This window comes from Triturus cristatus, chromosome 2_2 (assembly GCF_964204655.1).
Source record: "Triturus cristatus chromosome 2_2, aTriCri1.1, whole genome shotgun sequence".
In the NCBI taxonomy this organism is placed as follows: domain Eukaryota; kingdom Metazoa; phylum Chordata; class Amphibia; order Caudata; family Salamandridae; genus Triturus; species Triturus cristatus.
The window spans coordinates 608,263,701-608,289,906 of record NC_140582.1 but is presented as its reverse complement, the minus strand read 5'-3'; the positions used below and the strand labels follow the sequence as shown (position 1 = coordinate 608,289,906).

Genomic DNA, 26,206 nt, shown 5'->3' with positions numbered 1-26,206 from the left:
ATTCACCATTTGGAAATAATTTTACAACTGGCCATCCTGAATCAATGTGTGCTGTTCCATCTGTTTATACCTGCACCAACCTGGGCACCTTGCTCAAAATACTATCCCGATAACCTCCTAAGACCTATAAACTGACAACCTAGTGCCCCTATGACCCATTAAACTAATAACTGTTCGTCTCTTGACCCCTTCCAGCCTTTCTATATTGTCTCATTTCCCCATTGCACTTGCAAACCCACGATCCTAACTAATGCACCCTGTTGAACTCCAAGAGCTGAATCATCTGGCCTCGCAAGATCAAAACAATCGAGGTCTTCCAAACCCTAGCCTGAAGCACCGAGGCTGCTCATCCCCTTTCTGATGCTCATCACCATTATGATGCTCATCCCCTTTCTGATTCACCTCATCTTCACTTCTCTTTAACCCCGCTTCAGTACCCATCCATACCTCTTCTGTTGATTACTCCATCACCACCCAATAGTTGGAATGAAAATACTTGCAGTAATCCATGCCTGGCACTTGTATTACTGACTCTCAATCAATGGCTTGTAATGCGCGACTGCTCACCCGTAAGTGTCTCAAAGAGAGGGGGGTAAAGCTGCTAGTCCGTTGAAAGCGCTTTGGTTCAGTTGAAGAGCCAGGTCTTGAGGTCCTTCCTGAATTGAGGCAGTGGCAGTGATTGCCTGAGGTGGAGAGGCAGGATGTTCTAGGTCTTCGTTCTCCAACCTCCACTCCCATCTACAACCATTGCATCTCTTATTCTCTGTGCTCCTCTCCCCATCGCACAGCTCTTCTTGGTTGTTGTCAAATAATTGGTATCTCAATACTCAGTGATTTCCATGCATGGCAATTTCGCTGTCGTCACACCTACTGCCCCCCAGCTCTGTGGCCATTCCGGCTATCCTTTCCTTCTCTCCTTGTGTACTCAGTGCACTGTAATGCCCTTTACTTACCATGGCAAGCTACCTCCAGGACCCTCTACTACTTCTCCGACCAAATACCCTTCCCATTTCCCCCCTTACTTCCATCCTCATAGCTGTCAAAGGGCTTTTTCTTTCAGCGTCATAGTCTCCCATGGTGATGACCTATTGAGGTGGCATTCTGACTTGCCCTCCTTTCTCCTCCTGGAATCCACCCCTTTTCTGGTTTCAAGCTCACCTCCCATTGACCTAGAAGGCACCAAACAACTCAAAAAGCATGAGTGAAGAACCGTCACCCCTCCTGGCTACATTTCACTATCAGGCCTTTTGCAGGGCACCCATCAGGCTTTCTCAAGCTTCCACCCACCATTAGACTTGTTACAGAAACTCTGTTTACCACCTATACCGATCAAAACACCAATCACTTACTTGTCACCTTCCAACTCCCTTACCTTTTCTTCACCACACCACACCACACTCAGCAATGGCTGTCAGGAAGGCCATCTGTATCCACCTCTCCTGCCACCATTTGGTGCCACCCATGATTCTGGTGGTCACCTACTCAAAGCCACAAGGACCCAACGCCTTCATGCCAGTGCATGAAATCACCCAAAGCTCTTACAGCTTGCACTCTGGCACATGCCAGGAGCCTATTGACTTGTGCATGGCAGGGCACCCATCTACCATAATTATTACCCACATAGCAATAAGTAGCTGTCCTTTTGTGGGCACACCAGGCCCAGGGTTAGTTGAAACACACAACTCACTTCCCCAGGACCTCCTGCCATGACTATCCCCTACCTCTCCAGTCCACCACTCTCTCCAGCTGTATGGCTGCTCCCTGTGCCTCCATGCTTGCCCTAAGTGAATGACCTTTTACCCTCTGCTCTAACTCTTGAAAAGAAGCTTTAACTGCTTCTGCACATCATCCTCAATGAGGAAACGCCCTAATTACTGCATGCAGCTTATTCAAGGCCTTTTCCCATCTCCTCTCTCCTTAAGATTCTCATGGAGCGCCCGTCTACATTTGGCCATTCTGGCTGAGTGGTGAGCCATGGAACATGCTAGTTTGATAACATGCAAACCAACATGACAAGAGTGGACTATCATCCTTGTCTTGAAGTTGCTTGTAACAGCTCCTCCCCTGCTGGCGTCTGGTTAAATCGACCACGCCCCTCAGCCCCCACCACAGAGCACATCTGTTACAATCAGTGCTTAATTTGAGCCAGTGCTTTCCGGTGCTGAGCACCGGCACTTAATTGGATTCTGGTGCTCGGCACTGGCACCTAATTGTCAACACCACACTTAGGGCAGTCTGCCACAGGGTGGCGCTGCTCATGTAATGTAGAGATGAGCAGTATAACAGTTGTTTAGGAAAACAATATACATAAATAAATTGCTAATACCTGCCTCCCCAGCCATTCCTTTAGCTTTGGGGACCTGGAATAATCTGAACGGTCGCATTTACATGCGAGAGAGATGGTTAGTAGTTGTTTTGGCAGCGATGACAGGGGCGATGGGTGGTGCAAGCTGCAGTGGCCTCCTGGTCACAGCCCAGGCACTTAATATTTTACAAATTAAGCACTGACTAGCTCCCTGTAGACTGCCCACGTTCCATTGCCATCAGCCTGAACTTGTGACTTGTCCCGGTCCAGCGTGACCAGATAACAACAGTTGTCACTTTACGCCTTTTGGCGTTATTTTCTCTGGAAACTTTAAAACTCAATATATCTTTCTACTAATTGGAATTTTGTCATTTTGGTCGTTTTATCTATTAAATTCACTCTATTTTTCTAATATGGTTGTGGGCTCCTTTTGTGGTGTATTTTCACAGTTTTACCGTTTGACATGTTGCACAAATACTTTGCACATTGCCTTTAAGTTAAGCCTGACTGCTCTGTGCCAAGCTACCAGGGGGGTGAGCACTGGTTAGGTTGGGGTGTGCTTGTGCCTTACCCCGACATGTGATAATATTGATGTATGCAATGATACAGGTGTATATAAATACGAGTCTGAATCACTGTTATCGAAATACCCCAATATGATCTCTTCTTCAACCCCGAGTCAGAAATAGGGTGTCAGGCAAGCCCTGCGACCCAGGGCTGAGGCTACTGATCACAAGTGGGGTTGCACGTAACCAGCAGGACAAATGCGCAAACAGGAAAAACCCAGATAAGTCCCACAGATAGGCAGGACATCACAATGCACCGAGGAGATTGGCCCCAATAAAACACACATAGCCGGAGTGGAGCACCTTCCTAAAACACCATTAAGTTAGATGCCAGATGAAATTAGGAACACTCAGTCTAACAGGACACAGCACAGACAAAGATCACATGCTCCCCATGCCGGATATCTGGACACGTTATCCACTGGCCCTGTTTGTGTCCACACAAGTCGAGACCCACCTGCATTTGTGATCAGGTGGGAATAATTTATGAATCAATTACTAGGTCTGCATTCCTCGCCCTAAACAGGATCTATGAATTGTTTTAGGATACTTCAAGAAATGTATAAAAAGATGATCAAAAAGATTGTACTTCGAGTTAGTCCTCAGTCCTGTTTCTGTGTGCTGTTCTCCCAGCCTCAGCGTTAAATTTAACCAACTGTTTCTGTTTTGCCAACGCATCTTGTCTTTGTTTTTTCAAGGTAAATTGATATTCGAGCAACACAAGGATTGTGGTTCCTGCTTGACCCGGGTTCACACCCCAGTCAACCAACAACCCAACATTTCTTACAATACCCCATTACAAAAGGGAACTCCTATATTGGAAGTGTGAAGGCTCCGCTGCCAATATGCCAACAAGGACGCGTATAGCTTGTGAGACCTCCTAGCAGCACTCAGATTGGTGACCTGTTACTTTTTTGAGCCTGAACACCCAGTCCTGTGGGCTGACTGACATCCCAAAGTCTACTAGCTATGTAGAAGCAATGGCATCTCCCCAACACCCTACCAATCATGCACAAGGCCCATGTGGATTCAACACAGCTGACTTCTTCGACCAGGACCTTCAAGTGTATACGGTTTTAGGAGCCAGTCATCCTCCCACATCATCCCAAATTAGCCAACAAAGTGAGGATAAGATAAAAGAGAAACCAGGGGGCAGAGGACAGGAACCTGAATAAAGTGTAACTATGCAGTGTGCAGGGTGGTCTGGAGGTACAGCATCTGTCTGGGCCCAGTGGCATGGAAGGGCAAATTATCAGGAGCTATCTAGATTCAGGGGTACTGGATTGAATGGTAAGAGAACGATTCGTGTTGTCTGGATGGCCTGGTTGACAGGGATAACACCACAAAGGCACCAAAAAGTAACACTGAAAGCGATACAGAAATAAAGTAGAGAGGCCAACTCTTCCAACAGATATTGTTATTCTTTTACAATTCGGAGCGTAAATAACTGCCTATCTTGCTGTCCCACTGCTAAGTGTTACTAATGGAAAATAAAAACGTTGTACACTGGAGAGAATGGGGCTGACGTCAAAGAGTACTTAAGAAGCTATGCTAATACATGATTTGGCAGAAAATCAAATTGCCCCACCCCCAAAAAAAAGTTTCAATTGGAAGCATGTGTGCGTCGCTGGACTCATTTCTGTGTTTTTTTTAGTTACTGTGCTTTGCTTTCAACAAGTATGTTTTTTCATCGCCTCTCTGGCTTCAAAACAAAGCCTCTCCTGTTCATCTGAACCACTGCTGAGAAAGAGAGCACGAAAACGAGGCAAGCACCGGAGAACGTCACTCTACCTTCGCAGCTCGTTCATGGCTCTGAATGCTCTCTTCGCGTGCCGAGGGTTCAGCGTGACTGGGCCGTGCTTCTCGGCACTGTCATCTTTCCAGTCGTGAGGCTTCTTGTGGAAGAGCTTCGCACATCTGTAAACACACAGGACAAAACAAAGAGCTCACATGAACGTTCAGCGTCACTGCGTCACTGATTACAGCCTGTCACTCTGGGACAAAGATTACTGTTCGCTAACAATTACAGCTGCCGCTTCTATGGTATTTAATCTTTAACATTCGTGTCTGCGTATATCCAGGTTTACTTTTTGTCGTCTTATTGGCATTTATTCATATTTTGTTTATTTTTCGTGAAAAAAAAGAAGTTCCAGCTAGTATAGTTTTACATTTATATGATAAAATTTGAACTCAGACGTTAATATCTGTCCAGTTTTAGTATTAATCATATAATACAAAAATGCACTCAAAGGAAAACATTAGAATTATAGTACAATATGTGCAAATCTGAAGGTATTTGAGATAATCCCTTTTCTGTTTAGCTCCCTATGCTGTTAGTCTGCATAGATATTGTCCTGCACAGTCATGAATGACAACTTGGAGGGTCACTCAAAATACTTACTTTCTGTATTTTTCAGTTAAAAATAAAAATACAGATTTGCATATAAAAACATGTTAAAAATAGAAAACTGTGAACCCTGCTTCTAATAGAGCGATTGGCACAATTTAAATTAATTGGTGTGAGGGTCTATTCTGCAGCTGAGAAGATAACCACACCCGCCCCCAAGACAAGACAAAGCATACATTTATAGCAAACAGCTGGACACTTCTAGAACGGTGGTTCTTAACCTTTAGACGTCTGAGGACCCTCACTTAATCATTACTGGAACCCAGGGACCGCCATTGAATCATTCTTGGAATTCCGGGACCCTCCACTGAGTAAAAACTGAAAGCGCAGCATGCTGGTAGAAACGTTTTTGATGATTTGAACCCCAAAAATACAGAAACAAGCATTCATTACGGATTGTACAAGCTTTATTCGAGATATTTCTCATAAAAGCACAGCATAAAAACATTAGAGATTAAAAAACATTAGAGATTAAAAAACAAGATATTTACAAATATAAATTCATATAAGCGTTCTGTGCAGCTCATACAGTATTAGCATAAAAAAAGTTTACATTTGACAAGTAATTTTACATTATTAGCCAATCAAAATAAAAGGAAAACCTGATTAACTGGTCCCCCTCATTAAACGTTGCCTGATGGCCCAGGCCCAACCCAAGTATTTGGCTACCCCAATGACTATCGATTCATGGGTTGTTGTACACACAATTCTTAAAGCCACTGTACTGTCACGTGTCCCCAGGTTTTTACATACAGGGGTGAGCCATAGTCTCCTGGATAATGAGTAGGCTTTGCATACAAATAGAAAGTGACCTACACTCTCCTCTGCATTACCACAGGCTGGACATAACCTGTTAGTCGACTTATGCCAACGTGACGTTAGTTTTTTTAAGGGAATGGATCCGGATCTTAGCTGGAAGACTAGCTTCCTATCCATTGGTACCGTAATAGTATCCCAATAGTTTTCTAGGATAGGAAAAATTTTTGTCTCCAAGAAACGACCAGCCATAGAGTCAGACCTAACGTCTTTCAGCAGATTGCCACCCACCCAATCCCAATAACGTAATTTGAGGTCTTCTTTGCTTGGGAACTCTTCTTCCGCTGGGTTATTCCAAAGATTGGAAAACCCCAAATCAATTAGCATTGCCCTTAGATTTTTAAGCCATGTTATCTTGTGAAAGATGTCTTCCTTAATTATCCAGAGAAAACCCTCTGCATATTGTCTAATCTCTGGAGTTGTCCAAAGACGCCTCCAGTACAGAACAGGGCGCAATCGCGCTCTGTCAGTAATTGGGCGTTTACCCAACTCCAGGAACAATGGTATTAGGGGGGTGCTCTGAGGAAGTCCTGTAATCCCTCTGAGGAACTTGTTCTCAGATATCTGTAGGGCCGCAAGATTGTCCCAGGCCCATAACTCCGCTCCATATAAAGTGGCACCTAAAACCTTGGCATCGTACACTATAAGTGCGGGTTTGATCGGCTTTGTTTTTGATTTGCGGTGTTCTCCCCTCAAAGCACCTGAAACTTGTTGATGTTTTATGACCACTTTTTCCAAATGATGCAACCAGCCAGCGCTCTCTGCTATCTGTACCCCTAAATATGAAAACTCCTTAACAGTGTCTAACTTACAATTATTTAGGGTTACCTTGGGATAGATTCTACGGTTTGGGGTAAAGGCCATTAATTTTGTTTTCCCCACGTTTACTTCAAGCCCGTGCTCTGTGCAAAAGGTATCAAAAATATTTAATGCACGTTGCAGCCCTGCAGGGGTTTTCGACAAGATAAGAGTATCGTCAGCGAACATCAGGATCGGAACCCTGGCGTCCGCTAACGAAGGTGCGTCTACGCTTGCTTCCAACATCCGCCTAACAATCCCATTAATAAATAATGAGAAGAGTAAGGGAGCCATGGAGCAGCCTTGTCGGACACCCCTTTCCACGGGAAAGTCCGAAGTAAATTCGCCATTCCCACCCCACTGTATTCTTGCGAAATTGGATTCGTGAAGATGCATAATTAATGTAAGCAAATCAATAGGAATTCCCATTTTTCGCAAGACCAACCATAGCTTAAACCTGGGGACTAAATCAAATGCCGCCCGCAGGTCGACAAACGCGACATATAGGCAGCCTCTTCCCAGTAAAACCGTCTTCCACCGCAGTATGGTAAAGCGGAAGACCTGATCAATGGTACTGGTAGCTCGCCTAAATCCAGCTTGGTATATGGAAAGGGCATTGTTGGCATCAACCCAGTCCATAAGCTGGTTTGCAACCATTCTTCCCACTACTTTTTGCATGGTTGCTATTAGGCTTATGGGCCTATAATTGGCAGGCGATGAGCGATCTCCCTTCTTATGGATGGGAATAATAATTGCACCTTTCCAAAGGTCGGGGACCACCCCCCCCTTGGCTAGGGCATTTGCTACTAAAAAAATATACCTCACCCATCTCGTCATATCATACTTAAAAATATCCGGGGGTATCCCATCTAACCCTGGCGCTCTCCCACTTTTCACAGATCTAATCGCGATTTCTACTTCTTTGGGGGAGAACATGTTGTCAATAGCATAGACTGGCGCTATGCCTTCACCTACCCCGGGGTGCATGACTTCAGCATATTGTGGTCTGAAGTAGTCAACCCAGGCTTCTTCAGCTACATTATTATCTGGCTTTGCAGGGCCACCTCCTCTACCCCACTTAATAATTTTCCAAAAGGATCTAGAGTCCTTCTTGTTAGAGGCCTCTTTCAACTCTGCCCAGTGGTCTTCATCCCATTTCTTTTTTGCTTGGAAAATGGCCAGTTTGTACAGTTTCCTTGCCTCTTTTATTGCGACGCGGTCCCTGTTCCTAATAGCTTGTCCCAGTACTAGACGTGCAGATCTACATTGGCGATTGAACCACCTTCCAACTTCCTGGGTTTTCCTCCCTTTCTTACTCTTGGTCAAAAAACATGGTTTGAGGAGGGAAAATAACTTATTGTGGATATCGGTGATATCCCTAACCCCGGGAACTATTGGATCAGCCGCCTCCATTGCAGTAATTGCGCTATCAACCTCATTGTTGATATAGGTCATGGTTTCCTCGTTAGCCAATACCCTTGGCCATTTCAGCCTACGTTCGTCGTTGCTCATGACCGGAATCTGATCGTTCTTTAGATACAAATTTCCCACTCCTGGATTCCACCACCTATGGGTCACACAAAGGGGGTTGTGATCACTTTCTACTCTAGGCCTAATGGCCATATCAATAACCCCCTGCCACAACTGAAGACTACATATTATATAATCGATTCTGCTCCTGCTATTACCATTATCGAAGGTACAACTACCCTCCTTATCCCCTGTAGTTCTCCCATTCAGTGCTCTTAGACCATGTTCCATACAAATAGCATTTAGTAATAGGATGTCTTTTGTCCACCTTGGGACGGGGTTTAAACATAAAGATGGTACTCCCCAGAGGTTGTCCTCATCCTTCCCTAGGGGATCATTTGTAGAATCTAAAGGTTCAAAAGTCCTATTAAGATCCCCGGCTATAATTACCCTGCTATCTTGGGACTTTGTCTCTAAGCAGGCAGACAACAGTTCTAAGGTCGAGGAATTGGTTGTGTTACTGCCTCTTATATAAACATTATACAGGTCCAATGACGGACCCTTATCTGCTGAGATTCTTAACAGTTGTAAGTCGCTACTTCCCAGGTCCAATATTTTGATGGTAATGTCCAAATCTTGTTTTACCCATACAGTAAGACCTCCCATGGGCCGACCCCTACCACCTTTCAATGCTGGTATCGAAAAGTTTAAATAGCCACAACAAAACAGGGGGTCACAAGCCCAGGTTTCTTGGAAGCAACATACATCGAACCCACAGATATATTCTACCCAGAGTTGGGAGTCTAACTTGCTACTCAACCCTGCCACATTCCAGGATAAAAGCGTACCAAAGCTAAACTCAGACCCATCATGATTGTTAGTATAAGAAGACACTCGGGAAATCATTGGGCTTTTGATGTTAGTAACTACCTTCCCCAGATCATCAATGGGGTCAGCAAGTTTCACAGTACTAACATTTATATTTTCCATCTCGGTACCTCCCTCTACAACAAAACTCCCCTTCTCTGTGTAACCAGCAGTTAAGATTGTGTCAATAGAACTAACATGATCTTCACAGGCCCCCTTGGACTCATTATTAATCCCTCCAGTACTACTGCTCCACTCTCTAGTAATTTGTCAATATCCCCACCCTGTGTCCAGCCGTCCAGCTTGAGAATTATAATTAGCACATGTGGTATAGTTCTGACCAAATAATGAAGCTGGTATGGAAGTAATTGGCCATGATACAGCAGAAGGGTTCAGGGGTTCGTTATGCAGGCTAGTCAGTACACTGGTTGGGCGGGGGTAAAAAAAGGTAAGATCTACAATTCTAATATCTCCCTTGTTTTCACCCCATCCCTGCCTAGTTATCCATCCCGCCACCCTTGGATCTTGAAAGTTGACCACAACACAGTCCCCACCCAAACTTTTTGGTGTATACCCTATCCAATCTATTCTCCTTACCCCTATGATTAACCCATCAAGATCTCCTGGGAGAGGTCTATTCTCCCTTAACCAGTGCATGGTCTTATTTTTAAGCATCTGGAAGGTTTCTCTCTGCCCTATGGGGAGTGGTGGGACGTTTGTAAGGACTACTACATAGGGGAAGGAATCCGGAGTAAGGTTTACTGGGGGTTTTCTGTGGTGTGGCTTTATCACGGGAGGTGGGATTGATTTGGAAACTATAGGACCAGGACAGGGTGCAGGTTTCAACACCAACTGAATATTCGTTGGTTGGGTTGGAACTAAAACTTTACCTGCTGGAAGACATACATTGTCCCCTGTCCCAACCGCAGGATTGTTTCGAACTAACTGCTTGTTGGTTACTTTTGTGGGAACTGAAGCGTTACCCACTAGGGAACATACAGTAACCCCTAAACCAGCCACGGGTGATGTATTTTGTGACTGAGATACCATCGACTGGGGTGGATTTGTGGTATTAGTGGTATTAGGCTGAAGTTGGACAGGGCCTAAATATACCAAGTCAGTAGATTTGGTAGTTGTTTTGACAATGGTGTTACTTGTCTTCGGGGGTGAAGGAGAGTTGTTTTGAGACCTTCTACCCTTATCTTGAGTGACAAGGTTAGTATTATCATGGGGCTTTATACTTAAATCCACCCTTGCATTAGATTTAATCAATGATTTTGTAGAATAAAAATTATCTAGTGTTGCCTGCTCAAAGTGGTTTAACCTATCAGAGAGCTTGGCAATTCTATTCTCTATCGGGATAAGTATTGATCTGAGTAATCTTTCTAGCTCAGGGAGCAGGTTTGCAGGTGGGAGCAATTTATCCTTAGTTGATAAAGTAGACTCAAGGCAAATTTTCTCTTGTGAGTCTAGGGTACCCAAGGGAACATGATTTGAGTTCTGAACACTTCCTATACTATGATTCTCTTCAATAACAGCCTCTCTTGTACCCACAGTTTTGTGTAGCTTCCTTTGCTTTAAAGGAGGTTTGGCCACATTTTTACATTTTCTTTGTGGGGCTGTTCTTTTTCTCTTGGACCCAAGCTTAGGTCGAGTCGGGATAACCTGAGCACCTGGATCAGGAAGCAATATGAGACGGTTGTGACTCCCACTGGAACTATTCAAATCTGTAACAGTTTCCTCATTTATTATTTGTGTCTGTCCTTCAGATTGTTCGTTGGCAACTGGAAAGTTTACTGAAGATAATGGAGTCACTAGAGTGGGATATGTTTGAGTTAAATACTTGTCCGTAGAATTTTTAAGCAATTCAATTGATTGTCTGCGCTCTGCGCGCCTCTCGGCCAAGGTTAACTCTTTATCAATTAAAGATGAACGGTTAAAAAAGAATTTATCTAAAGGGCCAATAGCCAGTAGACCAATCTCAGTCGGTGGGGTAGTTGAACGGGCGCTGGTGGTACTTGTTATGGCAGACATTGCCCTACTTCACGCCAATACAGGATACAAAGAAATTCACTTACTAGAAAGGAAACTGTAGAATACTTGTCAGGCCCCTGCAGCCCCCGGCAAACTCCGTCGCGCTCCCGCGCAGCGTATTCACGCGTTAATTTATGACTCTGGCAGAGGCTACCCGGTTGTTGGGGGCGGGGAGGGAGAGCGGGCCAGATGAAACAGGCGGGGTTACTGGGACTTCTAAGAAATGTAGTCCCAGCCCTCTTGCTCGCAGCCCTCAGCCCCTATATTCCCCCAGCTGCAGCTAGCAGCCCACAAAGAAGAGCACCCCTCTGTGAAGCGGGACCTGTGCAACGGGTTCGGCCAAGCGTTAGTCACAATACAAGGAATCCACGGTCAATCTGGGTAGCAAAGGCAACAAAGGCATTTTTGTCCAGGTGTCCCTATTGTATCTCTAACTTCTACTAACACGTGGGGGTGAGCACAATACAAACCACAACGTAATGTATGAACAGTATATGCTGTAGATGAATCCAAGATCCGTGGCCCAGCCCTGTCTCCTCTGGCCGCTGAGGGCCACAGAGGGCCCGCCCTTTGCCCGGGCTTAGCCCGGCGCCGCCCGCGCGCGTCCCGCGACGCGGAGGGAGCCGCGATCTTTTCAGCGCCTCCGGGCGCGTGGGTAGCGTCAGCGGGCGCTCAGGCGTCTGGGGGTTGTAGTCCTCAGCAGTCCAACAATGGCGAGGAAGGCACACAGGCTGCAGGGCCCAGGAGCAGCAACGAGCACACAAGCGCTCAGGTAAGGCAGGGCGTCACAGGGAGTCACGGAGACCTCCGGCGCAGATACGGGCCTCTGGTTTGAATTTTCCCGCTCCCCGAGGGAGCCGCGATCTTTTCAGCGCCTCCGGGCGCGTGGGTAGCGTCAGCGGGCGCTCAGGCGTCTGGGGGTTGTAGTCCTCAGCAGTCCAACAATGGCGAGGAAGGCACACAGGCTGCAGGGCCCAGGAGCAGCAACGAGCACACAAGCGCTCAGGTAAGGCAGGGCGTCACAGGGAGTCACGGAGACCTCCGGTGCAGATACGGGCCTCTGGTTTGAATTTTCCCCACAAATGAATAGAATTTAATTTAATGGACACACAAATATTTCAAAAACATGTTTTATTCTAATAGGAAGGTTACAGCGCCTCCAAGTTCAGTTAAGGCCACTTATCGTCCAGACTATATTGTGTTCGATGCACTTGCACTGACCTCACAAATCCCTATTAGATTTCTAACTTAATGTTTAGCCTCCAATTTCTAATTCCTTCACATTTGCAGAACATATTAAAAGTTTCAGTTGTTTGTTTTACTTCTTTATTTATATACACTTGATTAATCTGTTAATATTATTTAATTGTCTAAGCAGTCGAAGACCCCTTGGGTAGGCTTCCGGATTCCCAGGGCTCCTTGGACCACAAGTTGGGAACCACTGTTCTTGAATAAGGTCTAAGGACCCTAAGATCAAGTGTTCTTCAAATGTATCTAAACTTCGAGCTCGGCACCTCGTTGTTCTATAAAAACAAAAATGTGAAGTTTCATGTCACAGGTGCCAAATACAATGCCCTGTGGCATTACAAAACTTGCGGGCCCCCTTTGCAAAGCGCATGGAGGGGGGGCCCCATGCACCGGACCCAGTTAGGAGTTCTCAGGCCCGCCTGTGCGCAGTGCCGGTGGGGGGCCCCTGGAGCATGCCCCCCCCCCCACACCGCAGGGCCTGCGAGGGCTGTTAAGCCACTGACAATCCCTGTATTCACTACAGGCCAGAACTTCTGGTAGGTTCAATAATAAGGCCAAATAAAAGATGGGTGTAGGTCACATGATTAGAATTTGCATGATTAAGTTTCACAGTTAGGAGGCTGCTGCTCTAAGGCACCACCACAAAGGGATGCCATATTGTAAATAAACAAAAAAGTGCCAGTACTGATACAAATTACACAAACAAATTTAACAATCACTCGTGCCACTCATAGTGATTGCAACCATCTTATTTGAAAAATATTTTTATTTTATTTTTCGTATTCAAATATATTTTTATGACTCTTTTATTTGTCATTAAAGATGCAAAAAACAATTTTCAATGGACCTAACAATAATATTTACAGTTCAAAACAATAATGATCAACATATAAAACAAAATTTACAAGATACATTCATAAACAATCCATTTTAGACATGCCCATAATCCCACACAAAATAAAAAAGAGAAAGAAAGAATATAAGAGTCAGTAGGAAAGTATTAAAGAGTTTCACAAAAAGAAAGGGAACAAAAAATCCCAGCAGAAGTTGGCAAAACAGTACGGTATTCAGGTTATTCGACCTATAAGCCTATAAGTCATACATTATTTATAAACCGGACAGCTTTTATTTAGTAGCACTACTTGTTTTAACCAAGCAATAAAGGTCTACGCGTTTCAAACCCTTGTTTATTAATGGGTTATCCTCAGGACCTGGGAGAATGAATTTATTAATTTCCTGTGACGGCACCCTTGGTGCTTCACAGCCGATGTTATATCAACCACATAACACCTTCAAACAATGGCTTGTAGGCCCAAAAACAATCCTCTAAGCAGCGATCGCGACCTGGCTCATTTTCTGGCACTTAACTCAATGGTTGCCTCTAGTCGTCTACGTTATCCAGCCACCATTAATTTCAGCAAGGCGAGGTCTTCAATTCCTCGGGATAGCCGCTGCAGCACGCCTTCCTCTCCTGATGATTATTGAGTTGGCCTAGCCTTGCTGATTATGGGCCAGAACCCTTTATTGATTAATATTATATTGTAAATAAAAGCCTACCATATGACCCTGCTGCTGAAGGGGGTGTGAGTGCCGCAGTGATGTAATGGAATTTTGCCTGGGGTTCCGTAAAATCGTTGCACCCCATGATCTGAACTGGTGTTCCGCTGTCAAACCTATTTGTTGTGTTTATTATTTGGTCTCCAACATAAACTACTCATTATAACCACAGCCAATACAGAGCACCAGGTCGCAGAAAATACTAACGTGGTTTAAAAAAGCTGGGGTTGCATTTAAATTGTAAGCAGCAAAGAGCAAGATAAGAAAATATTCATTAACACATTTTCAGCTTTCTGGCTTGATTGTGAAATAAGGATACAGACCCCTTCCCGTTATACTACTAAACAGAATATTTATCTACAGGGAGTGGACCCTCATGAAAGATCCTGGTCACAACTAACTTCCCCATACCAGTTATGACAATGAGTACCACCCTATTGGGAAACAGCAACGCCTGCTACTTACAGTGCTGATAAATGAGTGAGCTGCACTATGCAAAACCGTTTTAAAATAGTATCTTATGGTGTGTAATTATCGTTGTCCATTCTGGGTATTGCGCAGTCATTCTTCTCTGATTGGGTGACATGTAAGAGAGGTCCGCATTAGGGCTTTTACTAATTGCTTGCACATCTCTTAGGAGAGTTACATAGCCTTTTGCCGGGGATTACTGATAGTCTAGGAATAGTGGGGCTGCCTTTGGGTAATGTTTGTGCTACAGTGACCTTTCGCATTGCAATCACCCCTTCCACTCTAGGGATATCTCTGCCATTGGGCACTTCAGCTTTGACATTTGCAGCACCACTGTAGCTGATGGCCTGATTCACAAAGGTAAACTTACATTTTGTGTAAGTTTATGGTTTTTCAGTATTCACAAAACTGCATTTTCATAGTAACTTGGCATGAAAGTGACATGATTGCGGAGACTCTTGTCCTAAAAAGATCGCACAGGCCTATCTTTTTATGTGGGGAGTTCTCCGCCCTAACTGCGGAGACTCCACACTTGTAAATCTACTAACCCCGGGCATAGTGTGCGTAGCGGGGCTACGTAGAGGTCCACGGAGTTGAAAACAAACTCCACGAAACTCCGCTACGCCACCTGCCTCAACCCCCCAAATATAAAAAGTAATTAAAAAATAAATTAAAAACCAAAAACCTGGCATGCAGCGTCCCCGGGCTGCCCTCCTCCTCTTCTTCCCCATCTCACTAATCTTTGTGAGAACTGCACATGCGCGCGCACCCACGCATTTCTTGCCCGGGGACGGCGCATGCCAGGTAAGTGGTTTTTAATTTATTTTTTAATCATGTTTAATTACTTTTTATTATTGGGGTTGGAGGCGGGGGCTGGAGAAGGCATATCGCCGCTCACTCCGCAGGCGGAGCGGAGGTCTCCGCCCGGGGTTAACATTTACTATTAAAATGCAGTTGTGTGAATATTGAAAAAGCATAAACGTACACATTTATGGAAGTTAACCTTTGTGAATTAGTCTCTTTATGCAGGTACTTCCTTGCTCTGATAAGCTTACTTTCTAGTCTCTCAGAATCCCTAGGAGCAGCTACTGAGGTTCCCTTTCCTGGAAGCTGCAATAGATATTCCTGCGTGTCTGTGGATAGCCTGCACAATGTTTCTGGGTCACACCCTGAGGTTCTGAAATTTGTCGTTTCTCGATCGCACCCAGACTCCATCTTGTGTTTTCCGCTATCTTAGGTTGCCCTCACTCAGGCAGCTGGTAAACGAGATGTTTTTGTCATTTCTGCCCTTGCGTGTCAGGTAGCCTTTCGTCCCGTGTTTATTAACTAGTGTCAGGGTCTGGCCGAATACACTAATTCATGTCTGAAATGGATAACCCCGCCCGAACTATCTGTTAGCTCACACCATTCTTTCCCCTCGCTTATCTTATCTACTGCCCTTCGCTACACATCTCATGCATTCTCTGGCTTCACGACTGTCCTTCTAGAACATACAACCATGTTTTCTCTCCTTGTAAACTGTATCATGTGGATTCTCTTTGCAATTTGCTTAAAGGGGCCAGCAACAAACATCTCCTGGAACCCGAGTCAGTTTTTAGCTTAAACCATTGTTGGTGACATTTGTCGATGTCTCAAATTCTATATGTTTTTGGTTATCCATTGTATCCATTGTATTTCACTGTATAAAAGCTTGTGCGCCACGGAGGTCAGAGAGCAGTCTCTTGTGAACCCATCCCTGTGTGACTTCACGGACAACTGTCCTAGCTGCAGCTAATAAAACTCGATCTTTTACGCCAGACGGAGTGTCCAGTGTCTCTGTATTGCAAGGCAGGAGAACTAGAGGATTTCAGGCGGACTCTGCGCCGCTTGGCCCTTAATGGTCAGGTTCCTCAAATGGCGACCACGAAGGGACGGCTTCAGTGGTAGCGGTGCAGCCAGAGGATCGTGAGGGGCCCTGCAAGGAAAATCCGGAGGAGGCGCCCCACGTGATTGACCCCTGTATGTCGGAAGTAGACCGAAGGATTTTGCGGCGTGGCTTCCCCTTTCAGACGGCTGCTGCGACTGCTGCCCTGACTGCCGTCCTGCCTTGGCCCCGGTTTTTGTGACGATTTGGTAGAGTGAGACGATAAACGGACCTCCGGTTGGCGTAAGAGGATACTTAGTTAAGTATTTGATTGGTGGGTCGCTCCCACAAATTTTGTTTTTTGGTCTTTGAGTTTCCTTTTTGTATTTCAATTGTTGCAATAATTGAAGCCAAGGGGTGAGTACCTTTGTGCTGTTTTTGTTAAGAATTGACACCCCCCCCCCTTTTTTGAAGTTTGTAGAATAGTCCAGAGAAATAACGATGCCTGGTCTAAGTAAGTTTCGTCGATTTTGTTGCTTAGGTTGTACTAGGGACTCCCAGCTCGAGGACTCTTGTCCAATTCCTCCGGTTGGAACTCCCACTTATGAGCTCTATTCAAAACATGGTATTGGCCCCATTACTTTTAACAAAACATGGGTCCGATATACCAGAAGAGACGGTGTTTTACAGTGGCCACAAAATGGCAGTTTTGAGCCCAATATATTAGACAATTTAGAAACCACTTTGTTTAGAAGAAAAGCCCGGCCGGCAATGTTTGACTCGTTCCGCCTTTGGCGAAAGGCAGCCAAACAGAAAGAAATGAAACAAGCAAGAAGAGATCAAAAGGATAAAAATATGTCGATTTTACAGGCTGCCCAGCAGTTCAGAAATAACGAAGCAGACTCTGCTAGGAAGGTACCAGAAAGACAACATCGCATGGCAGTAGATAGATGCTGTCCGGTGTTGCCTACTTCCCCTTCAGAAAAGAGTAAAAATATAGAGGAAGACCCTTTAATGTCTTGTTTGTTGAATTCTCCTCCACCATATGTGCAAACTCCTAATGCACCTCCTATGGCTCAGCCAGCAGCTGCTCAGCGACCTGCTCAGCCAAATAATACTTCACTTCTTCCTCAGCCTTTGTTTTCTCCTCCTCCTGTTATTCCATCTCCTTTAAATTCCTCTCTATCCTCTGCTCTGGTGAGAAACTCTCCAGGTACACCGAGGAGACTCACAAATGCAGTCACAAGTTTCTTTTCTCCCTTAATTGGAGCCCTGAATCTGTCTCCGTCTCTTTCTAGACGACAATCTCGTTGTCAGCTTCCTATTACGGAAGCAAAAACAGTATTAGGTTCCCTCGCCCGTAAATGGATTGAGAAAGGTCCAATATATAGTGCACGAGATATTTTGAGCACCTTCTGTCAATGGACAGAGCCCATTCAAAGATATGTTTTTGACGTAATGTGCGACACTCTCTTTAAGGGTTGGGACGATATGGAATTAGACACGGCTCCTATGGAACTGATGAAGCTCCAAGCCGATTTTGATAAAGGTTTTATAGTAGGAGCAGACGTTGAGAAAGCAGTGATTATGCGGATTGAATTTAGGACTTCATTTCTCTCTCTAAAACTCCCCGAAACTGATCTTATTGACAAAACTAAACACTATCCAATGCGTGAAGTTCCCCCAGTATGGAGAGAGGCGGTAGGTGGTGCTCAGCCGGTGGCTGCTCATTTCCAGCGTATATGGGTACATGAACCTTGGAAAAGAGCCGAAGTTTTAGCCCTTAAACAAACACTTCCAGACCCACGTAAAAATCCTGCTGGCTATTATAAGGAGCTATCCCAGACAGTTGAGGCTTGCGTTATGAACTTAGCTGACATTGATATGTTATTTGGGAATGTTGTTCCACAAGCAATATGGGCGAAAATTTGTAGGGAAGATCATGCTGCCGAACTAGGTGGTGTTTGGGCAGCTATTAGAGCTGCTGACACAGCACAAGTTGGCGGCGCAAAGCCTGACGATCTGATTACAGCACTTCTTGGTAGAATCATTGATTTAATGAAGACTCTTATGCCTGCAGTATGAGTAAATTGGGATAAGTTAACCGCCTGTAAGCAAAAGAAAGACGAGAGCGTCTCCGATTTCTTCACTCGTTTTGAGGAGACCTTTCTGGATCATAGTGGCCAGGATATGAGCACGGAAGGTGGACAACGCTTATTTGTGGACAAGTTCGTATTTAACTTGCTTCCCGAATTATCAAATAAATTAAAAAGTTCCAAGAGTGCATGGGCTGTTTCTTCTACTGCTAAAATATTGGCTACAGCACAATATTATGAAAACAGGGACAAGGAAGAGAAAGATAAGCAGGAGAAGAAAAATAAAGATTTAAAAACAAAGGTTCTTTTACAGCAGGCTTATCCTCCACGTCCTGCTCAGCACCAGTCTTCTCAGCCCCCACAGTTTCAGAAGCCCGAACATTATGTACCCCGATCTATGCTAGGTCCAAACCACGCGCTTACTGTAAGCAAGAGGGACATTTTAAGAGCAATTCTCCAGTTTTGCTCCAACGTAATAATGGAGTTTTTGTCCCACGAGGCCGTGGTAATTTCCAGTCAGTCTCCAGGGATAGAGGTAGAGGTACGTCCCTCCAAGAGAAGCGTTCCTTTCCCCTCCCCTAACGCTGTGAATTATTTTGACCAACAGAGAGTCCAGTCTACACAATAATATAGTGACTATTATGTTGAAGGTGGCGACGAAAGTTTCCAAAATGAATAGGCCAGCCATGGACAAAGTAAGGGAGTAGTATCAATTCCAGTAGATCAGAATGGTCCTTATGTCACTGTCAATGCAATGGGTATTTCAGAGCCATTTCTTTTAGATACTGGTGCAATGAGAAGTTCTATTATTCATTCTAAACTCCCTGGGGCACCTTTGTCTGGCTTAATAAACACATCTGTAGGATTTTCCGGCGCCCCAGTTCGTAATCCAGTCTCTTGCCCTTTACCTTTTTCGTTTGGTCCATATGACCTGGAAGCATCACTTATCCTTACAACTGGTTGTGGTGAGAATCTATTGGGTTTGGATCTGTTAAAAAAGTTACATGCCACGTTACACTGCTCCCCTTCTGGTGTGCATCTTACACTAGGTAAGAAACTGACATCGTCAATGCATCTGTCTAGAGATAAGTTTCCACCTGAATTACTATCTCTTCCTGAAAGTCTTTGGGCTACAGGTCCGAATGATGTGGGTCGTCTTGCGATTCCACCATATGTTGTCACTCTCAAGCCTAATGTTAAACTGCCACGTATAGCTCAGTATAAGATTTCCAATGAAGGTGAAAAAGCATTATTGGCTATTGTTCAAGATTTGGTCCAGAAGGGTGTGGTGGAAGAAACGAGAGGAAATGTGTGTAACAGCCCTATTCCTCTGATTCTTAAGCGAACTGATCCTTCTCAACCACCAGTCTATAGATTTGTGATTGATCTTGGAGAGGTGAACAAAATTGTTTCACCACAGTTCCCTGGTGTCCCAGACATTACAGCCTTACTGACGATGATACCAGCTTCAGCAGCTTGGTTCACCGTGATTGACTTAAAGAACGCTATCTTCAGCATTCCTATTGCTAAAGAGAGCAGAGATATTTTTGGATTTTGTTTAGGAGGCCGAAGCTTCCGATTCAAGAGAGCACCACAAGGCTATTGTGAAAGTCCATCCATTTATAGTCAAGCTCTTAAATCACAGCTTGATACATTCCCTTTGCCTCCAGGAGCCACTCTTATTCAATATGTGGATGATTTGTTGATTGCGACTGATTCAAAGGATGTGTGTAAAGATGTGACTGTGGCATTGTTGCGGTATTTGTCTGATCTCAATCATAAGGTATCACCTTCTAAATTACAGTACGTGTGCCAAGAAGTTACATACTTAGGTAATCTCTTATCAAAGGAGGGAAGGCGACTAACCCCCGAACGCATTGAAGCAATTACGCACATGTCGGTACCATCGACGCAGAGAGAAGTATGTGCTTTCTTGGGCATTACTTCCTACTGCAGACAATGGATACCTCATTTCTCTTTTTTGGCCAAACCTTTATTAGCACTTACACAGAAAGACACGCCCCATCCACTCCCATGGACTGATGAATGTCAGAAGAGTTTTTCTGACTTACGATCAGCCCTGTGTTCTGCTCCTGTGTTAGGTACCCCTGATTACAGTAAATGTTTAACGCTCTATGTCCATGAGAGAGAAGGTTGTGCATTATCAGTTTTGACACAACAATTTGGAGACAAACAGAGGCCATGTGCCTACTTTTCTGCTACGTTAGACCCGGTAGCTAAAGCTTTACCTAGCTGTCTCAGAGCTACGGCGGCGACAGCAATCTCTATTCGTCAATCAGCTGGAGTAGTATTGGACCACACTCTCACTGTCATGGTACCACATGCTGTGGACACTTTATTGAATAGAACTAAAACACAGCATCTCACGAGTGCTCGGTTGTCTGGTTACGAGTTGACTCTCTTAGCAAGCCACATATGTATAAAGCGATGTAACACCTTGAATCCAGCTACTTTGTTACCACTCCCTGATGAAAGAGATCCTCAGGATCATCATGACTGCTTTCTTCGCACAGAAGAAGACACAAAAGGAAGAATAGATTTAAAAGATACTGCGCTCGAGGATCCGGATGGAACCTTGTGGGTTGACGGTTCCTGTTTCAAATTACCCAATGGCGAGACTATCTCAGCTTATGCAGTCACCACATTACATACAGTTGTGGAGACAGCATGTATCCGATACAATTCAGCCCAGGCTGCAGAATTGATAGCCTTGACTAGAGCATGTGTGCTGTCGAAAGGTAAAAGAGTGAATGTTTACACAGACAGCCAATATGCTTTTGGCGGGGCACATAGTTTTGGTCGTTTATGGAATGAAAGAGGATTCTTTACTTCCCATGGAACGAAGATTCAGCATGGCCAGTTGGTCACCGATCTTCTTGACTCTCTCACATTACCTACCCAAATTGCCATAATCAAGTGTAGTGCACATAAAAGAGTCACAGATGACATTGGTCGCGGGAATGCTTTCGCAGGCGAGGTAGCGAAAAGCACAGCTAGGGACACCACAAGTCACATGTATGTTACAGGCCCTGCAAATCAGATCCCAGAAAGAGGAATGTGTGAGGACACAATTGAGAGCGTAAGAACGATTCAGGAAGAGGCTACAGAGAAAGAATTGAGTAAGTGGAAAGAAAGTACGGGAATGTTGGATTCGAATGGATGTTGGACAGAATTGTCAGAGCATCAGCGATGGATGTTGCCAGATGCATATGTATTACCTGTAGTAACTATGGCTCATGGACCAGCTCACATTAGTGCTAAAGGCATATGCAAACTCCTGGCTCCAGTTTGGCAAAATGAAGGAATTCCGAAATGTGCAGACAATGTGGTGAAACATTGCATCATATGCTTAATGCATAACCCAGGGAAGGGTACTCCAACTCCTGCAGGCCATTTCTCTCCCCCTACATACCCCTTTGAAGTATTACAGATTGATTATATACACATGGATCGATGCAACAATCTCAAGTATGTTCTGGTGGTAGTATGTGCATTCTCTAGATGGATAGAGGCTTACCCCTTAAAAGATAACACAGCTGTATCAACTGATAAAGTATTACTGAAAGAGTTTTTCCCTAGATTCGGTTTGCCGCGAATTGTCTGGCGTGACAATGGAAGTGAATTTGTAGGCAAAATCATGCAGAAAGTATGTACGGGTCTTGGTATTAGGCAGAAATTCCACGAGGCAAACCATCCACAGTCAGCGGGTTTGGTAGAGTGCTACAATGGCACTCTCAAACTGAAATTGGCAAAGATTCAGGCCAGCACAGGTCTTGCCTGGCCTGACGCTTTACCATTGGCCTTACTATCCACCAGAACTACTGTACACTCTCGTATGGGACTTAGTCCATATGAAGTGATATTCGGACGCCCCGCCAATATTTGGGGAGTTCCTCGCCCTAGGAAGTTCTCAGACATACCGTACCCTATGCTTATTGATTACCTTCATGACTTGACTGCTAAATTAACTGTTCTTCGCCAACAGGTTCAAAGTGCTCTGCCAGAGGCCTCAACAGACCCAGGTCACTTTATCAAACCGGGAGATTGGGTCTGCACCAAGAACTTTCAACGAAAGAAAAATCTTGATCCTCGCTGGTCGCCTCCTCGCCACGTTCTACTGGCTACGCGGACAGCAGTAAGGATAGAAGGCAAGAAAAACTGGGTTCACGCCGTGCATTGCAAAAAGGTACCCTTGCCCTTGCCTTTTGACCAGTGGGTCCGCGGGGGCATAGGTGAATCTGAAGGAGACAAGACTCCCCGGTTCGTACCATTTAGTAACGCACGGCTGGAAGACACCCAGACTGACGAAGAAAGTGATGACACTCTTCGAAGAACCATCCCATTACATCTACAAGTGAACACTACTAATCCGGAAATAATCTTTCAGGACCAAACGACTCCAACAAAGAAACGATACAACCTGAGGACCAGACCTGAAGCAAAGACTTGAACATTTGTTACTTTTTGCCACCAATAAACTATTTTTCCTTTTTAGATAGTATTTGTGCCATCTGTCCCCGTCGCAGGGTCTCGGTAGGAGTCTTGGACTGAACCTGTGTTATGGGCAAGATCCGCTAGGTTTAGGATTATCAAATAGCCAAGTGATTGAGGAAGATTGCCGCAAGCGACAAATTTTTCTAGCCAGGATGGATGGTACATCACGTCAGGTAGATAGGAGACAAAATATGCAAACCAAATACCGTAAATCATTACATGGTCGTTTTGGCGTAACCTTGTGTGTGTTGCCGATTCTGTGTGTTTTGCTAGCATGTATAGGTTGGATTGTCCATGTGTTACAACTAAAAACTGTTCCTTTATCTACTTCTGTACCTTCTCGTCCCACTAAAATTCAACACAAGATAAGTGCCCTTTCCTCACATGAACAAATAAGGATGGAGTATCAAAATAATTTGTTTATCCAGCTGTTACACCAACACCAGTTAGTTGTCAACATGTCTGACTGTTGGGTATGTGGACTCATGCCTCACACTGCCCATAAAGGGATGCCCTATTTAGTATTGCCTTTCTCATATGAAGGTTCAGCATGGGCTTACCTGGCCATGTTTTCGGCTGCCCACCACAACAGACTTCGATATCCGATAGGTACATTTGAGAAAGGAATGGATTTTAGCCACAGTACTTTGATAAAGGGTATAGTGGCCATGGCTTAAATTCTAGGAAAGAGTAAGATTCCTTTGGATGAAAAGAAAGCCTACGAAGGTTGGAATGTAACTCATTACATTTCCAGTCTTAATAACAAGACCAAGCAAGAGAAGTCTTCCCCAGCATGGACTGTACCCCACCAAGGCAACTTTTGCCTCCGAATCAATAGCAAGGAGAATGACACTCAACAAAACTGTTCCCAGATATATGTATTCACGTCTCAAAATAACCCTCCATTGATCCCATCACAAGGAACCTATTTTGTCTGCTATGACAAAGCATATACATGGCTCCCCTCTGACTTTTCGGGAACATGTTACATAGCATTCTTGCTTCCGCCAACGTATACTGCACCCTCAGACCTTCACAGACACAGATATGGTAGAGGCGTATTTGATGCCAAAGACACAGCTGGCCAGGAGGGAGGAGATTTCTTCAAAGGATTCATTCCCTTCTGGGGACCAATGATTAACAGCGGAAACATTAGGCGATTAGTTTGCGTGCTTGAGACAACCATCGATGTTACTGCAGGTGCCTTAAGTAACATCACTGCAGAACTCCGAGCGGACCGTCTCATGACGTTACAAAACAGAATTGCGCTAGATGTGATCCTAACAGACCGAGGAGGAGTCTGTAAATTAATTGGATCAAGCTGCTGTATATACATTCCTGATGTCGCCCTGACTGTATATCAGGCCATCTCAAAATTACATACCATCTCCGCATCGATCCATCAGGACGAAGGAGATTGGTCCCTCATGGGATGGTTATGGGGATTGTTATCTACCTGGGGATGGAAGATACTAACATTCCTTGGAGCAATTCTGGCCATCATATTCTCTTGTTGCTTGTGCATACACTGTGGTCCTGCTATCTGTGGTCTGTTCGCTACCTTATGTGTATAAAAGCCTGTAACCCAACAAACAGAGAATAGTAAAATGATGGTCCAGCAACAGTTAAACGACCTTATGGCAATTGATATTGACTCCGACTCAGACTAACATGAGCCCAGTCATTGTGTTATTGCCTGAGTAATGGCAAAAGGAGGGTCTAAGGTTCTGAAATTTGTCGTTTCTCGATCGCACCCAGACTCCATCTTGTGTTTTCCGCCATCTTAGGTTGCCCTCACTCAGGCAGCTGGTAAACGAGATGTTTTTGTCATTTCTGCCCTTGCGTGTCAGGTAGCCTTTCGTCCCGTGTTTATTAACTAGTGTCAGGGTCTGGCCGAATACACTAATTCATGTCTGAACTGGATAACCCCGCCCGAACTATCTGTTAGCTCACACCATTCTTTCCCCTCGCTTATCTTATCTACTGCCCTTCGCTACACATCTCATGCATTCTCTGGCTTCACGACTGTCCTTCTAGAACATACGACCATGTTTTCTCTCCTTGTAAACTGTATCATGTGGATTCTCTTTGCAATTTGCTTAAAGGGGCCAGCAACAAACATCACCTGGAACCCGAGTCAGTTTTTAGCTTAAACCATTGTTGGTGACATTTGTCGATGTCTCAAATTCTATATGTTTTTGGTTATCCATTGTATTTCACTGTATAAAAGCTTGTGCGCCACGGAGGTCAGAGAGCAGTCTCTTGTGAACCCATCCCTGTGTAACTTCACGGACAACTGTCCTAGCTGCAGCTAATAAAACTCGATCTTTTATGCCAGACGGAGTGTCCAGTGTCTCTGTATTGCAAGGCAGGAGAACTAGAGGATTTCAGGCGTACTCTGCGCCGCTTGGCCCTTAATGGTCAGGTTCCTCAACCCCAACACTCCAGCCCTTCCAGTCTGAATCGACCTTCCTGAACTCCACACTAGCCATCTCAATGTTTTGTTTTGGGTCGGAAGCACGTGAGATGTCTCCACTCTTAAGTGCTGGGTTTATGCCAATCTAACTCATCCAGGGGTGCTTACAAATCAGGAGCTTGGCCAGGAGACTACACTGAAAGCCTCCCCGCCTAGGTGCCTTGGTTTTAATCTACTGGGAAATCCCTACAAATAAATCCTTTTGCTATGCAAGTTTCATAAAACTATAATTTCCTGTTCTTATTTATTTAGCTCTCCTGGGCTCTTCTGGGCATGTTGTTGGCATTGTTGTACTTGCATGCATATCAGATTCTTGTGAGCAAAAGAATGATGGATTTAACCCAGATCTCTTGACTGGGGGTGAATGTATGATTTATTCAGCATTCCGTCCATCATTTGTTTGCGTAGCACTTTTCACCCTGAGTGGGATGGGTATGCCCAGACGTGGGTCCCTTGCTCACTGTGCCACTGGATTCAAGCTAGCCTGGCTGATGAAGGGTAATACCCAGAAACCGGTCCCAGGATGGTTGTTTCCGGTCCAGGGAGGACCAGGCTTGGAAGTTCGGTCTGGACTGTTCCCATGAGGCACAGGGTCAAGACTGATTTGCATATGGCTGGGTCTAAACTGGGGTGGCATGGTGAGCAAAAGAATGATGGATTTAACCCAGATCTCTTGACTGGGGGTGAATGTATGATTTATTCAGCATTCCGTCCATCATTTGTTTACGTAGCACTTTTCA

General features: G+C 44.8%; 1 protein-coding gene across 1 annotated transcript in view; it reads right to left on the bottom strand.

Annotated features, from left to right (window-relative positions):
• KLHL2 (kelch like family member 2) overlaps positions 1 to 26,206 on the bottom strand; it is a 506,272-nt gene that overhangs the window by 434,706 nt on the left and 45,360 nt on the right. Inside the window, exon 2 of the mRNA XM_085641784.1 lies at positions 4,663 to 4,788. Coding sequence (XP_085497910.1) covers positions 4,663 to 4,788 — 126 coding nt within the window. The remainder of the gene's footprint in view (positions 1 to 4,662; positions 4,789 to 26,206) is intronic.